This window comes from Notolabrus celidotus, chromosome 8, assembly GCF_009762535.1.
Source record: "Notolabrus celidotus isolate fNotCel1 chromosome 8, fNotCel1.pri, whole genome shotgun sequence".
NCBI classification, from domain to species: domain Eukaryota; kingdom Metazoa; phylum Chordata; class Actinopteri; order Labriformes; family Labridae; genus Notolabrus; species Notolabrus celidotus.
In genome coordinates, this window is record NC_048279.1 from 17,900,270 (window position 1) to 17,916,085 (window position 15,816).

The 15,816-nt window shown below is 40.6% G+C and overlaps 1 protein-coding gene across 6 annotated transcripts in view; it reads left to right on the forward strand.

Annotated features, from left to right (window-relative positions):
- The window catches only part of ahnak (AHNAK nucleoprotein), a 31,428-nt gene extending 15,858 nt beyond the window's left edge, over positions 1–15,570 (forward strand). The window contains exons 7-8 of one of the 6 annotated variants that reach the window (XM_034689761.1): positions 1,012–10,746; positions 11,440–15,570. In XM_034689761.1, coding sequence (XP_034545652.1) covers positions 1,012–10,746; positions 11,440–14,577 — 12,873 coding nt within the window. In that variant the 3' untranslated portion in view covers positions 14,578–15,570. Of the gene's footprint in view, positions 1–6 lie in introns of those variants that run through there. The other 5 variants (XM_034689760.1, XM_034689763.1, XM_034689758.1 and 2 more) reach the window with 5 other exon arrangements.
- The last annotated feature ends 246 nt before the right edge of the window (positions 15,571–15,816 follow it).

The window sequence follows — 15,816 nt, forward strand, 5'->3', positions numbered from 1 at the left end:
ATTGAAGGACCTGATGTTGACATTGAAGGCACAAAAGGATCATTCAAAATGCCCAAAATCAAAATGCCAAAGTTTGGGTTTGGTGGTCCAAAGTTGGAGGGTCCAGATGTTGATGTAAACCTCCCTAAAGCTGATATTGACATCAAAGCACCAGAGTTGGATATAGAAGGACCAGATGTTGACATTGAGAGTCCAAGTGGAAAAATCAAAGGACACAAATTCAAAATGCCAAACATTTCTGGACCGAACATCTCCATGCCAGATGTGGATTTCAATCTGAAAGGTTCCAAACTGAAAGGTGATGTGGATGTGTCATTGCCAAAGATTGAAGGAGATATAAAAGCACCTAAGGTTGACATAGAAGGTCCAGATATCAACATTGAGGGATCAAAAGGTGGATTTAATATGCCAAAGATTAACCTACCCAAATTTGGCTTCAAAGGGCCAAATGTGGAGGGTCCAGATGTTGATGTAAACCTTCCAAGAGGAAACATTGACATTGAAGGCCCTGAGGTGGACATTGAAGGACTTGATGTTGACATTGAAGGCACAAAAGGATCATTCAAAATGCCCAAAATCAAAATGCCAAAGTTTGGGTTTGGTGGTCCAAAGTTGGAGGGTCCAGATGTTGATGTAAACCTCCCTAAAGCTGATATTGACATCAAAGCACCAGAGTTGGATATAGAAGGACCAGATGTTGACATTGAGAGTCCAAGTGGAAAAATCAAAGGACCCAAATTCAAAATGCCAAACATTTCTGGACCGAACATCTCCATGCCAGATGTGGATTTCAATCTGAAAGGTTCCAAACTGAAAGGTGATGTGGATGTGTCATTGCCAAAGATTAAAGGAGATATAAAAGGGCCTAAAGTTGACATAGAAGGTCCAGATATCGACATTGAGGGATCCAAAGGTGGATTTAATATGCCAAAGATTAACCTACCCAAATTTGGCTTCAAAGGTCCAAATGTGGAGGGTCCAGATGTTGATGTAAACCTTCCTAAAGGAAACATAGACATTAAAGGCCCTGAGGTGGACATTGAAGGACCTGATGGCAAATTCAAAGGACCAAAATTCAGCTTGCCAAAATTTTCTGGACCGGACATCTCCTTGCCAAGTATGGATTTAAATCTGAAAGGGCCCAAACTCAAAGGTGATGCAGATGTGTCACTTCCAAAGGTTGAGGGTGACATACAAGGTCCAAAGATGGATATTGAAGGACCTGATGTTGACATTGAAGGCACAAAAGGATCATTCAAAATGCCCAAAATCAAAATGCCAAAGTTTGGGTTTGGTGGTCCAAAGTTGGAGGGTCCAGATGTTGATGTAAACCTCCCTAAAGCTGATATTGACATCAAAGCACCAGAGTTGGATATAGAAGGACCAGATGTTGACATTGAGAGTCCAAGTGGAAAAATCAAAGGACCCAAATTCAAAATGCCAAACATTTCTGGACCGAACATCTCAATGCCAGATGTGGATTTCAATCTGAAAGGTTCCAAACTGAAAGGTGATGTGGATGTGTCATTGCCAAAGATTAAAGGAGATATAAAAGGGCCTAAAGTTAACATAGAAGATCCAGAGCTGGACATTGAAGGACCTGATGGCAAATTCAAAGGGCCCAAATTCAGCATGCCAAACATTTCAGGACCCAAAATCTCCATGCCAAATATTGGTTTCAATGTGAAAGGTCCAAAATTCGGAGGTGATGTGGATGTGTCATTGCCAAAGATTGAAGGAGATATAAAAGCACCTAAAGTTGACATAGAAGGTCCAGATATCGACATTGAGGGATCCAAAGGTGGATTTAATATGCCAAAGATTAACCTACCCAAATTTGGTTTCAAAGGTCCAAATGTGGAGGGTCCAGATGTTGATGTAAACCTTCCTAAAGGAAACATTGACATTGAAGGCCCTGAGGTGGACATTGAAGGACCTGATGGCAAATTCAAAGGACCAAAATTCAGCTTGCCAAAATTTTCTGGACCGGACATCTCCTTGCCAAGTATGGATTTAAATCTGAAAGGGCCCAAACTCAAAGGTGATGCAGATGTGTCACTTCCAAAGGTTGAGGGTGACATAAAAGGTCCAAAGATTGATATTGAAGGACCTGATGTTGACATTGAAGGCACAAAAGGATCATTCAAAATGCCCAAAATCAAAATGCCAAAGTTTGGGTTTGGTGGTCCAAAGTTGGAGGGTCCAGATGTTGATGTAAACCTCCCTAAAGCTGATATTGACATCAAAGCACCAGAGTTGGACATTGAGGGACCAGATGTTGACATTGAGAGTCCAAGTGGAAAAATCAAAGGACACAAATTCAAAATGCCAAACATTTCTGGACCGAACATCTCCATGCCAGATGTGGATTTCAATCTGAAAGGTTCCAAACTGAAAGGTGATGTGGATGTGTCATTGCCAAGGATTAAAGGAGATATCAAAGGGCCTAAAGTTAACATAGAAGATCCAGAGCTGGACATTGAAGGACCTGATGGCAAATTCAAAGGGCCCAAATTCAGCATGCCAAACATTTCAGGACCCAAAATCTCCATGCCAAATATTGGTTTCAATGTGAAAGGTCCAAAATTCGGAGGTGATGTGGATATGTCATTGCCAAAGATTGAAGGAGATATAAAAGCACCTAAAGTTGACATAGAAGGTCCAGATATCGACATTGAGGGATCCAAAGGTGGATTTAATATGCCAAAGATTAACCTGCCCAAATTTGGCTTCAAAGGTCCAAATGTGGAGGGTCCAAATGTTGATGTAAACCTTCCTAAAGGAAACATTGACATTAAAGGCCCCGAGGTGGACATTGAAGGACCTGATGGCAAATTCAAAGGACCAAAATTCAGCTTGCCAAAATTTTCTGGACCGGACATCTCCTTGCCAAGTATGGATTTAAATCTGAAAGGGCCCAAACTCAAAGGTGATGCAGATGTGTCACTTCCAAAGGTTGAGGGTGACATAAAAGGTCCAAAGATGGATATTGAAGGACCTGATGTTGACATTGAAGGCACAAAAGGATCATTCAAAATGCCCAAAATCAAAATGCCAAAGTTTGGGTTTGGTGGTCCAAAGTTGGAGGGTCCAGATGTTGATGTAAACCTCCCTAAAGCTGATATTGACATCAAAGCACCAGAGTTGGATATAGAAGGACCAGATGTTGACATTGAGAGTCCAAGTGGAAAAATCAAAGGACACAAATTCAAAATGCCAAACATTTCTGGACCGAACATCTCCATGCCAGATGTGGATTTCAATCTGAAAGGTTCCAAACTGAAAGGTGATGTGGATGTGTCATTGCCAAAGATTAAAGGAGATATAAAAGTGCCTAAAGTTGACATAGAAGGTCCAGAGCTGGACATTGAAGGACCTGATGGCAAATTCAAAGGGCCCAAATTCAGCATGCCAAACATTTCCGGACCCAAAATCTCTATGCCAAATATGGGTTTCAATGTGAAAGGTCCAAAATTCGGAGGTGATGTGGATGTGTCATTGCCAGAGATTGAAGGAGATATAAAAGCACCTAAAGTTGACATAGCAGGTCCAGACATCGACATTGAGGGATCCAAAGGTGGATTTAATATGCCAAAGATTAACCTACCCAAATTTGGCTTCAAAGGTCCAAATGTGGAGGGTCCAGATGTTGATGTAAACCTTCCTAAAGGAAACATTGACATTGAAGGACCTGAAGTGGACATTGAAGGACCTGATGGCAAATTCAAAGGACCCAAATTCAGCCTGCCAAAATTTTCTGGACCAGACATCTCCTTGCCAAGTATGGATTTAAATCTGAAAGGGCCCAAACTCAAAGGTGATGCGGATGTGTCACTTCCAAAGGTCGAAGGTGAAATAAAAGGTCCAAAGATGGATATTGAAGGACCTGATGTTGACATTGAAGGCACAAAAGGATCATTCAAAATGCCCAAAATCAGAATGCCATCATTTGGGTTGGGTGGTCCAAAGTTGGAGGGTCCAGATGTTGATGTAAACCTCCCTAAAGCTGATATTGACATCAAAGCACCAGAGTGGGACATTGAAGGACCAGATGTTGACATTGCAAGTCCAAGTGGAAAAATCAAAGGACCCAAATTCAAAATGCCAAACATTTCTGGACCGAACATCTCAATGCCAGATGTTGATTTCAATCTGAAAGGGCCCAAACTGAAAGGTGATGTGGATGTGTCATTGCCAAAGATTGAAGGAGATATAAAAGCACCTGAAGTTGACATGAAAGGACCACATGTTGATATTAAAGGTCCCAAAGGTGGATTTGAATTGCCAAAGATCAAAATGCCAGGATTTGGCTTTAAAGGATCAAAGTTGGAGGGTCCAGATGTTGATGTAAACCTTCCTAAAGGAAACATTGATATAAAATGCCCGGATGTGGACATTGAAGGACCGGATGTTGACTTTGAGAGTCCAAGTGGAAAAATCAAATTACCTAAATTCCAAATGCCCCAAATCTCTGGGCCCAACATCTCCATGCCAGATGTTGATTTCAAACTGAAAGGTACCAAAGGTGAGGGAGACATTACAATACCTGACATTGATGTGAAAGGCCCTAATGCTGATCTAGAGTTTTCCAAAGGACAGATTAGTGGGCCAAAGATGAAACTACCTAAAGTGTCGGGACCAAAAATATCCTTGCCAGATGTTGACATCAATCTGAAGGGGACAAAATTAAAGGGTGACATAAAAGAAGATGTTCAAATGCCAAAAGCTGAACTTAAAGGACCAGAAGCTGACATTGATGTATCAGGGATTGGCATTAAGAAAACAAAGTTCAAAATGCCAAAATTTGGATTTAGGGGGCACAAGGGAAAGGTCCCAGAAGCTGACTTAAAAATTGGAAAAGGAGATCTAAACATCACAGGACCAACTGGTGGATCTAAAGATCTGAATATCGACATGGAAATGAGTAGTCCAAAGAGCAAAGGATCAAAATTCAAAATGCCAAAATTTGGTTTTAAAACATCAAAGGTTGAAATGCCAAATGTTGATATTAACCTCCCTAAAGCTGATATTGACATCAAAGCACCAGAGTTGGACTTAAAAGGACCAGACTTTGACATTGAGAGTCCAAGTGGAAAGATCAAAGGACCCAAATTCAAAATGCCAAACATTTCTGGACCCAACATCTCCATGCCAGATGTTGATTTCAATCTGAGAGGGCCCAAACTCAAAGGTGATGTGGATGTGTCATTGCCAAAGATTGAAGGAGATATAAAAGCACCTGAAGTTGACATAGAAGGTCCAGATATGGACATTAAGGGATCCAAAGTTGGATTTGATATGCCGAAGATTAAACTACCCAAATTTGGCTTGAAAGGTCCACAAGTGGAGGGTCCAGATGTTGATGTAAACCTTCCTAAAGGAAACATTGAAATTGAAGGACCTGAGGTGGACATTGAAGGACCTGATGGCAAATTCAAAGGACCCAAATTCAACATGCCAAAAATTTCTGGACCCAAAATCTCTATGCCAGATGTTGATTTCAATCTGAAAGGGCCCAAATTCGGAGGTGATGTGGATGTGTCATTGCCAAAGATTGAAGGAGATATAAAAGCACCTGAAGTTGACATAGAAGGTCCAGATATCAACATTAAGGGATCCAAAGGTGGATTTAATATGCCAAAGATTAAAATGCCAGAATTTGGCTTCAAAGGTCCAAAAGTGGAGGGTCCAGATGTTGATATAAACCTTCCTAAAGGAAACATTGACATTGAAGGACCTGAGGTTGACATTTTAGGACCTGATGGCAAATTCAAAGGACCCAAATTCAGCCTGCCAAAAATTTCTGGACCCAAAATCTCTATGCCAGAAGTTGATTTCAATCTCAAAGGGCCAAAATTCGGAGGTGACGTGGATGTGTCATTGCCAAAGGTTGAGGGTGATATAAAAGCACCTGAAGTTGACATAGAAGGTCCAGATATCAACATTAAGGGATCCAAAGGTGGATTTAATATGCCAAAAGTTAAAATGCCAGAATTTGGCTTCAAAGGTCCAAAAGTGGAGGGTCCAGATGTTGATGTAAACCTTCCTAAAGGAAACATTGACATTGAAGGTCCTGAGGTGGACATTGAAGGACCTGATGGCAAATTCAAAGGACCCAAATTCAGCATGCCAAACATTTCAGTACCCAAAATCTCCATGCCAAATATGGGTTTCAATGTGAAAGGTCCAAAATTCGGAGGTGATGTGGATGTGTCATTGCCAAAGATTGAAGGAGATGTAAAAGCACCTAAAATTGACATAGAAGGTCCAGATATCGACATCGAGGGATCCAAAGGTGGATTTAATATGCCAAAGATTAACCTACCCAAATTTGGCTTCAAAGGTCCGAATGTGGAGGGTCCAGATGTTGATGTAAACCTTCCTAAAGGAAAGATTGACATTGAAGGCCCTGAGGTGGACATTGAAGGACCTGATGGCAAATTCAAAGGACCCAAATTCAGCCTGCCAAAATTTTCTGGACCAGACATGTCCTTGCCAAGTATGGATTTCAATCTGAGGGGACCCAAACTCAAAGGTGATGCGGATGTATCACTTCCAAAGGTTGAGGGCGACATAAAAGGTCCAAAGATGGATATTGAAGGACCTGATGTTGACATTGAAGGCACAAAAGGATCATTCAAAATGCCCAAATTCAAAATGCCAAAGTTTGGGTTGGGTGGACCAAATGTGGAGGGTCCAGATGTTGATGTAAACCTTCCTAAAGGAAACATTGACATTGAAGGACCTCAGGTGGACATTGAAGGACCTGATGGCAAATTCAAAGGACCCAAATTCAACATGCCAAAAATTTCTGGACCCAAAATCTCTATGCCAGATGTTGATTTCAATCTGAGAGGGCCCAAATTTGGAGGTGATGTGGATGTGTCACTTCCACAGGTTGAGGGTGATATAAAAGCACCTGAAGTTGACATAGAAGGTCCAGATATCAACATTAAGGGATCCAAAGGTGGATTTAATATGCCAAAGATTAAAATGCCAGAATTTGGCTTCAGAGGTCCAAAAGTGGAGGGTCCAGATGTTGATGTAAACCTTCCTAAAGGAAACATTGACATTGAAGGACCTGAGGTTGACATTGAAGGACCTGATGGCAAATTCAAAGGACCCAAATTCAACATGCCAAAAATTTCCGGACCCAAAATCACTATGCCAGATGTTGATTTCAATCTGAAAGGGCCCAAATTTGGAGGTGATGTGGATGTGTCATTGCCAAAGATTGAAGGAGATATAAAAGCACCTGAAGTTGACATAGAAGGTCCAGATATCAACATTAAGGGATCCAAAGGTGGATTTAATATGCCAAAGATAAAAATGCCAGAATTTGGCTTCAAAGGTCCAAAAGTTGAGGGTCCAGATGTTGATGTAAACCTCCCTAAAGGAAACATTGACATTGAAGGCCCTGAGGTGGACATTGAAGGACCTGATGGCAAATTCAAAGGACCCAAATTCAACCTACCAACAATTTCTGGACCTAAACTCTCCATGCCAAACATTGATTTTAATCTGAGAGGGCCCAAACTAAAAGGTGATGCGGATTTGTCACTTCCAAAGGTTGAGGGTGACATAAAAGGTCCAAAGATGGATATTGAAGGACCTGATGTTGACATTGAAGGCACAAAAGGATCACTCAAAATGCCCAAAATCAAAATGCCATCTTTTGGAATGAAAGGTCCAAATTTGGAGGGTCCAGACGTTGATGTAAAGCTTCCTAAAGGAAACATTGACATTGAAGGCCCTGAGGTGGACATTGAAGGACCTGATGGCAAATTCAGAGGACCAAAATTCAGCCTGCCCCAAATTTCTGGACCAGACATGTCCTTGCCAAGTATGGATTTCAAACTGAGAGGGCCCAAACTCAAAGGTGATGCGGATGTGTCACTTCCAAAGGTTGAAGGTGAAATAAAGGGTCCAAAGATTGATATTGAAGGACCTGATGTTGACATTGAAGGCACAAAAGGGTCACTCAAAATGCCCAAATTCAAAATGCCAAAGTTTGGGTTGAGTGGTCCAAAGGTGGAGGGCCCAGATGTTGATGTAAACCTCCCAAAAGCTGATATTGACATCAGAGCACCAAAGTTGGACGTAAAAGGACCAGACTTTGACATTGAGAGTCCAAGTGGAAAAATCAAAGGACCCAAATTCAAAATGCCAAACATTTCTGGACCCAACATCTCCATGCCAGATGTGGATTTCAATCTGAAAGGTTCCAAACTGAAAGGTGATGTGGATGTGTCATTGCCAAAGATTAAAGGAGATATAAAAGCACCTGAAGTTGACATAGAAGGTCCAGATATCAACATTAAGGGATCCAAAGGTGGATTTAATATGCCAAAGATTAACCTACCCAAATTTGGCTTCAAAGGTCCGCATGTGGAGGGTCCAGATGTTGATGTAAACCTTCCTAAAGGAAACATTGACATTGAAGGACCTGAAGTGGACATTGAAGGACCTGATGGCAAATTCAAAGGACCCAAATTCAGCCTGCCAAAATTTTCTGGACCGGACATCTCCTTGCCAAGTATGGATTTAAATCTGAGAGGGCCCAAACTCAAAGGTGATGCGGATGTATCACTTCCAAAGGTTGAAGGTGAAATAAAGGGTCCAAAAATTGATATTGAAGGACCTGATGTTGACATTGAAGGCACAAAAGGATCACTCAAAATGCCCAAAATCAAAATGCCATCTTTTGGAATTAAAGGTCCAAATGTGGAGGGTCCAGATGTTGATCTAAACCTTCCTAAAGGAAACATTGACATTGAAGGACCTGATGTGGACATTGAAGGACCTGATGGCAAATTCAAAGGACCCAAATTCAACATGCCAAAAATTTCTGGACCCAAAATCTCTATGCCAGATTTGGGTTTCAATCTGAAAGGGCCAAAATTCGGAGGTGATGTGGATGTGTCATTGCCAAAGATTGAAGGAGATATAAAAGCACCTGAAGTTGACATAGAAGGTCCAGATATCAACATTAAGGGATCCAAAGGTGGATTTAATATGCCAAAGATTAAAATGCCAGAATTTGGCTTCAAGGGTCCAAAAGTGGAGGGTCCAGATGTTGATGTAAACATACCTAAAGCTGATATTGACATGAAAGCAGCAACGTTGGATATAAAAGGACCAGACTTTGACATAGAGAGTCCAAGTGGAAAAATCAAAGGACCCAAATTCAAAATGCCATCAATTTCAGGGCACAAGATCTCAATGCCAGACGTAGATTTCCATCTTAAAGGTCCAAAACTTGAAGGTGATGTGGATATGTCATTGCCAAAGATTAAAGGAGATATAAAAGCACCTGAAGTTGACATAGAAGGTCCAGATATCAACATTAAGGGATCCAAAGGTGGATTTAATATGCCAAAGATAAAAATGCCAGAATTTGGCTTCAAAGGTCCAAAAGTTGAGGGTCCAGATGTTGATGTAAACCTCCCTAAAGGAAACATTGACATTGAAGGCCCTGAGGTGGACATTGAAGGACCTGATGGCAAATTCAAAGGACCCAAATTCAACCTGCCCAAAATTTCTGGACCAGACATGTCCTTGCCAAGTATGGATTTCAAACTGAGAGGGCCCAAACTCAAAGGTGATGCGGATGTATCACTTCCAAAGGTTGAAGGAGAAATAAAAGGTCCAAAGATGGATATTGAAGGACCTGATGTTGACATTGAAGGCACAAAAGGGTCACTCAAAATGCCCAAATTCAAAATGCCAAAGTTTGGGTTGAGTGGTCCAAAGGTGGATGGCCCAGATGTTGATGTAAACCTCCCAAAAGCTGATATTGACATCAAAGCACCAAAGTTGGACATAAAAGGACCAGACTTTGACATTGAGAGTCCAAGTGGAAAAATCAAAGGACCCAAATTCAAAATGCCATCAATTTCAGGGCACAAGATCTCAATGCCAGACGTAGATTTCCATCTGAAAGGTCCCAAACTTGAAGGTGATGTGGATATGTCATTGCCAAAGATTAAAGGAGATATAAAAGCACCTAAAGTTGATATAGAAGGTGCAGATATCAACATTAAGGGATCCAAAGGTGGATTTAATATGCCAAAGATTAACCTACCCAAATTTGGCTTCAAAGGTCCGCATGTGGAGGGTCCAGATGTTGATGTAAACCTCCCTAAAGGAAACATTGACATTGAGGGACCTGAAGTGGACATTGAAGGACCTGATGGCAAATTCAAAGGACCCAAATTCAGCCTGCCAAAGTTTTCTGGACCAGACATCTCCTTGCCAAGTATGGATTTAAATCTGAAAGGGCCCAATTTCAAAGGTGATGCAGATGTGTCACTTCCAAAGGTTGAGGGTGACATAAAAGGTCCAAAGATGGATATTGAAGGATCTGATTTTGACATTGAAGGCACAAAAGGATCACTCAAAATGCCCAAAATCAAAATGCCATCTTTTGGAATTAAAAGTCCAAATTTGGAGGGTCCAGATGTTGATCTAAACCTTCCTAAAGGAAACATTGACATTGAAGGACCTGAGGTGGACATTGAAGGACCTGATGGCAAATTCAAAGGACCCAAATTCAACATGCCAAAAATTTCTGGACCCAAAATCTCTATGCCAGATTTGGGTTTCAATCTGAAAGGGCCCAAATTCGGAGGTGATGTGGATGTGTCATTGCCAAAGATTGAAGGAGATATAAAAGCACCTGAAGTTGACATAGAAGGTCCAGATATCAACATTAAGGGATCCAAAGGTGGATTTAATATGCCAAAGATTAAAATGCCAGAATTTGGCTTCAAAGGTCCAAAAGTGGAGGGTCCAGATGTTGATGTAAACCTTCCTAAAGGAAACATTGACATTGAAGGCCCTGAGGTGGACATTGAAGGACCTGATGGCAAATTCAAAGGACCCAAATTCAGCCTGCCAAAAATTTCTGGACCAGACATGTCCTTGCCAAGTATGGATTTCAATCTGAGAGGGCCCAAACTAAAAGGTGATGTGGATGTATCACTTCCAAAGGTTGAGGGCGACATAAAAGGTCCAAAGATGGATATTGAAGGACCTGATGTTGACATTGAAGGCACAAAAGGGTCACTCAAAATGCCCAAATTCAAAATGCCAAAGTTTGGGTTGAGTGGTCCAAAGGTGGAGGGCCCAGATGTTGATGTAAACCTCCCAAAAGCTGATGTTGACATCAAAGCACCAAAGTTGGACATAAAAGGACCAGACTTTGACATTGAGAGTCCAAGTGGAAAAATCAAAGGACCCAAATTCAAAATGCCATCAATTTCAGGGCACAAGATGTCTATGCCAGACGTAGATTTCCATCTGAAAGGTCCAAAACTTGAAGGTGATGTGGATGTGTCATTGCCAAAGATTAAAGGAGATATAAAAGCACCTGAAGTTGACATAGAAGGTCCAGATATCAACATTAAGGGATCCAAAGGCGGATTTAATATGCCAAAGATTAACCTACCCAAATTTGGCTTCAAGGGTCCAAATGTGGAGGGTCCAGATGTTGATGTAAACCTTCCTGAAGGAAACATTGACATTGAAGGACCTGAGCTGGACATTGAAGGACCTGATGGCAAATTCAAAGGAACCAGATTCCAAATGCCAAAAATTTCAGGGCCCAAAATCTCTATGCCAGATTTGGGTTTCAATGTTAAAGGTCCAAAATTCGGAGGTGATGTGGATGTGTCATTGCCAAAGATTGAAGGAGATATAAAAGCACCTGAAGTTGACATAGAAGGTCCAGATATCAACCTTAAGGGATCCAAAGGTGGATTTAATATGCCAAAGATTAACCTACCCAAGTTTGGCTTGAAGGGTCCAAATGTGGAGGGTCCAGATGTTGATATAAACCTTCCTAAAGGAAAAATTGACATTGAAGGACCTGAAGTGGACATTGAAGGACCTGATGGCAAATTCAAAGGACCCAAATTCAACATGCCAACAATTTCTGGACCGGACATCTCCTTGCCAAGTATGGATTTCAAACTGAGAGGACCCAAACTCAAAGGTGATGCAGATGTCTCACTTCCAAAGGTTGAGGGCGACATAAAAGGTCCAAAGATGGATATTGAAGGACCTGATGTTGACATTGAAGGCACAAAAGGATCATTCAAAATGCCCAACATCAAAATTCCAAAGTTTGGGTTGGGTGGTCCAAAGTTGGAGGGCCCAGATTTTGATGTAAACCTCCCTAAAGCTGATATTGACATCAAAGCACCAGAGTTGGACATTGAAGGACCAGACTTTGACATTGAGAGTCCAAGTGGAAAAATCAGAGGACCCAAATTTAACATGCCAAAAATTTCTGGACCCAAAATCTCTATGCCAGATTTGGGTTTCAATGTTAAAGGGCCCAAATTCGGAGGTGATGTGGATGTGTCATTGCCAAAGATTGAAGGAGATATAAAAGCACCTGAAGTTGACATAGAAGGTCCAGATATCAACATTAAGGGATCCAAAGGTGGATTTAATATGCCAAAGATTAACCTACCCAAATTCGGCTCAAAGGGTCCAAATGTGGAGGGTCAAGATTTTGATGTAAACCTTCCTAAAGGAAAAATTGACATTCAAGGCCCTGAGGTGGACATTGAAGGACCTGATGGCAAATTCAAAGGACCAAAATTCAGCTTGCCAAAATTTTCTGGACCGGACATCTCCTTGCCAAGTATGGATTTAAATCTGAAAGGGCCCAAACTCAAAGGTGATGTGGATCTGTCACTTCCAAAGGTCGAAGGTGAAATAAAAGGTCCAAAGATGGATATTCAAGGACCTGATGTTGACATTGAAGGCACAAAAGGATCACTCAAAATGCCCAAATTCAAACTGCCATCGTTTGGGTTTGGTGGTTCAAAGTTGGAGGGCCCAGATGTTGATGTAAACATACCTAAAGCTGATATTGACATCAAAGCACCGGAGTTGGACATAAAAGGACCAGACTTTGACATTGCGAGTCCAAGTGGAAAAATCAAAGGACCCAAAATAAAATTACCATCAGTCTCAGGACCTCAAATCTCTATGCCAGATGTTGATTTTAATCTGAAAGGTCCCAAACTCAAAGGTGATGTGGATATGTCCCTTCCAAAATTAGAAGGGGATCTGAACGTTCCTAAATCAAATGTTACAGCACCTGATTTTGACATGAAGCTGAAGGGGCCTAAAATCAAAGGAAGCATGGACACTAATATTGCAGTTCCAACCATCGTTACAGAGGGTGGGTCAGGCAATATCATAAAAACAGGTGTTTCTTTTCCAAAATTCAAAGGTCCTAAGTTTGGAATGAAATCCCCAGAAGTTACTTTCACTACCACTGAAGGAAGTCTGGAAGCCCCTGAAAGTGACATCCATGTAAAGGGAAAGAAGGGGAAGTTTAAGCTTCCCCAAGTTAAAGGAAAGCTAAAAAAGACTGATTTTGATGTAGCACCATCAGCAGTAGACTTGGATCTTGACACACCCCATGCCCATGGCAAAGGAACAAAGGGAAAGAAGCCTCTTTTTGGAAAGCTTCATTTTCCTGATGTGGAGTTAGACATCAAATCACCGAAAACGAAAGGTGATGGATCTTTATCAGGGGGCTTGAAAACTCCTGACATTGATTTGCCATCTGCTAACTTGACCACTACCACATCAAAAGTCAGTTTGGAAGGGCCAGATGTAAAATTAAAGACTCCTAACATAAAAAATCCAACTGTGAACTTATCTGCTCCTGATATTGATGTAGATTTGAAGACAAAAGGAGGTGCAGCAATGTCTGGAGATTCTAAAGGTCTAAAAGTAAATGTACATGGTGATGCAGGGATTGACACCTGTGTGTCAGGAGGCAGTGCAATTGGTGGCCTTCATTTCCCAGATGGTACTGTCACGTTTCCCAAACTGAAGGTACCAAAATTTGGTATTGTCCTGCCTCAGATGGAAAGGCAGCAGGGTGGAGATAATGTTAATTCAGAACTTGGAGCTAGCGGAGGTATTAACATACAGTCTCCATCTGTTAGCCTAGTCAGTTCACGGGATACTGAGATTCCCAGCCCAGAACTTAGGCATAGTGAGGGCAAAGTAAAGGTTAAGATGCCAAAGTTTTTTGGCAAGTCAAAAGCAAAGGGCAGTAGTGTAGGTGACCTTCGGGGACCAGAGGTAGTCTCTAAAGACCTAAGCACTGGGGAATTGAACTTGGCACTGGAGGGTGATACTGGGCTTAATGTGTCATCTAAAGGCAAGTCAGCCTCACTGGATCTATTTAAGAAATCAAGGCACCGATCTTCTTCTCTTAGTGATGAGGAAGGGCTTGCCAGTAGTTCTCCTTCCAGTCACTTGGAGGCTGGGGGGGGTGACATTTCATTAGATCTAGGAGGAGGCAAGGTCAAAGGAAAGAAAGGCAAGTTGAAGTTTGGCACTTTTGGAGGCTTTGGTTCTAAGACAAAAGGCTCATATGAAGTGACACTTGGGGAGGATAGTGAGGCAAGAGTGGAAGGAAGTGCAGGAGTTTCTCTACCCTCAAAAAAGTCACGATTGTCTTCATCTTCAAGCAGTGATAGTGGTTCAAAAGGTGGTTTCAGGTTCCCAAGACTTGAACTATCTGTTTCACCCAAAAAATGAAAATTAGAAGAAAAATTTAACTTTCTCATGTACACCTGAATACCCTCTCCTAATTTTACAAGTTATTTAAATGGCAGTCCTATAAAAAACTAAAGGGGACATTCACAATCGTCTCATTCATGTTATCCATGAGTAAATCTTTCTTCAGTAATATAACCTGTGCATGAGATTGTTTAAAATCCCTTCACATTGTAAATAAGATTAATTTGTGTTGTAAAAATAAATATTGCTGTTTTTTTGTACATAGTCCAGATTTATTGAATAAATGCCATCTCACTTTTTATCAATAGTTCAATACAGGTTTAGTCATATTGTCCTATTTCATTCTATAAAATGAATATTTTAATGATTGGATGTAGTATATTTGAATCGAGGGGTCTATTGCATAGAAGATACGGTTAGACTTGTTCTTTTGAAGGACAACTTTTTTTATACACCCTGATTCACACATACATACATACATACATACATACATACATACATACATACATACATACATACATACATACATACATACATACATACACTCATACATACACTCATACATTCATACATTCATACATGTGCAAGTTTTTTATGTATGGAATTATTTTATTTTCAAGCTTTGATATTATAAAACTTGTGCAGAATCATATTTCAACTTAGAGCTGGCCCTTTTATAACAAAAATGAAAAAATAACATGTTGTATTTAGCTTACCACAATTGCAAAGACAATCACTGTTTTAAAACTATCATCTTTCTGAAGTGCTGTCTGTAGTTTTTTGTTCATTAAAAAAAACAACAATGTTCCACTCTGAAGTTTTGTGCAGATTGCTTAAAAATGTGTTTGCAAATTTAAAAAAAAAAATGTGTTATCTAATCATGTCATTTTTGTGCTTCACTGTTTTAATGATCATCTGTATTTTATTTCCTTAATTTTCTGTCACACTGTCTTTGTACACACTTTCGATAAAGCAAAATTGTAACAAATAAACAGTCACTTTTTTATGTCATTTGTTATTATATATATATATTTATATGTGTGTGTGTGTGTGGGGGGGGGGGGGGGGGGTTTATGGATATAGGGTATGAGTTTATGGTTATATTGTTTGAGTGCTCTCTCCAAAATAAATTGACTGATTTATAGAGCTGAAAAGGTTCTTAAAGCAGTGCTTACTTCTGCAATAATACACGTTATGATTTGAAATTATATGACATGTTATGGGCTTATCTATAATGGGTTTGTCAGTGTATTTTCT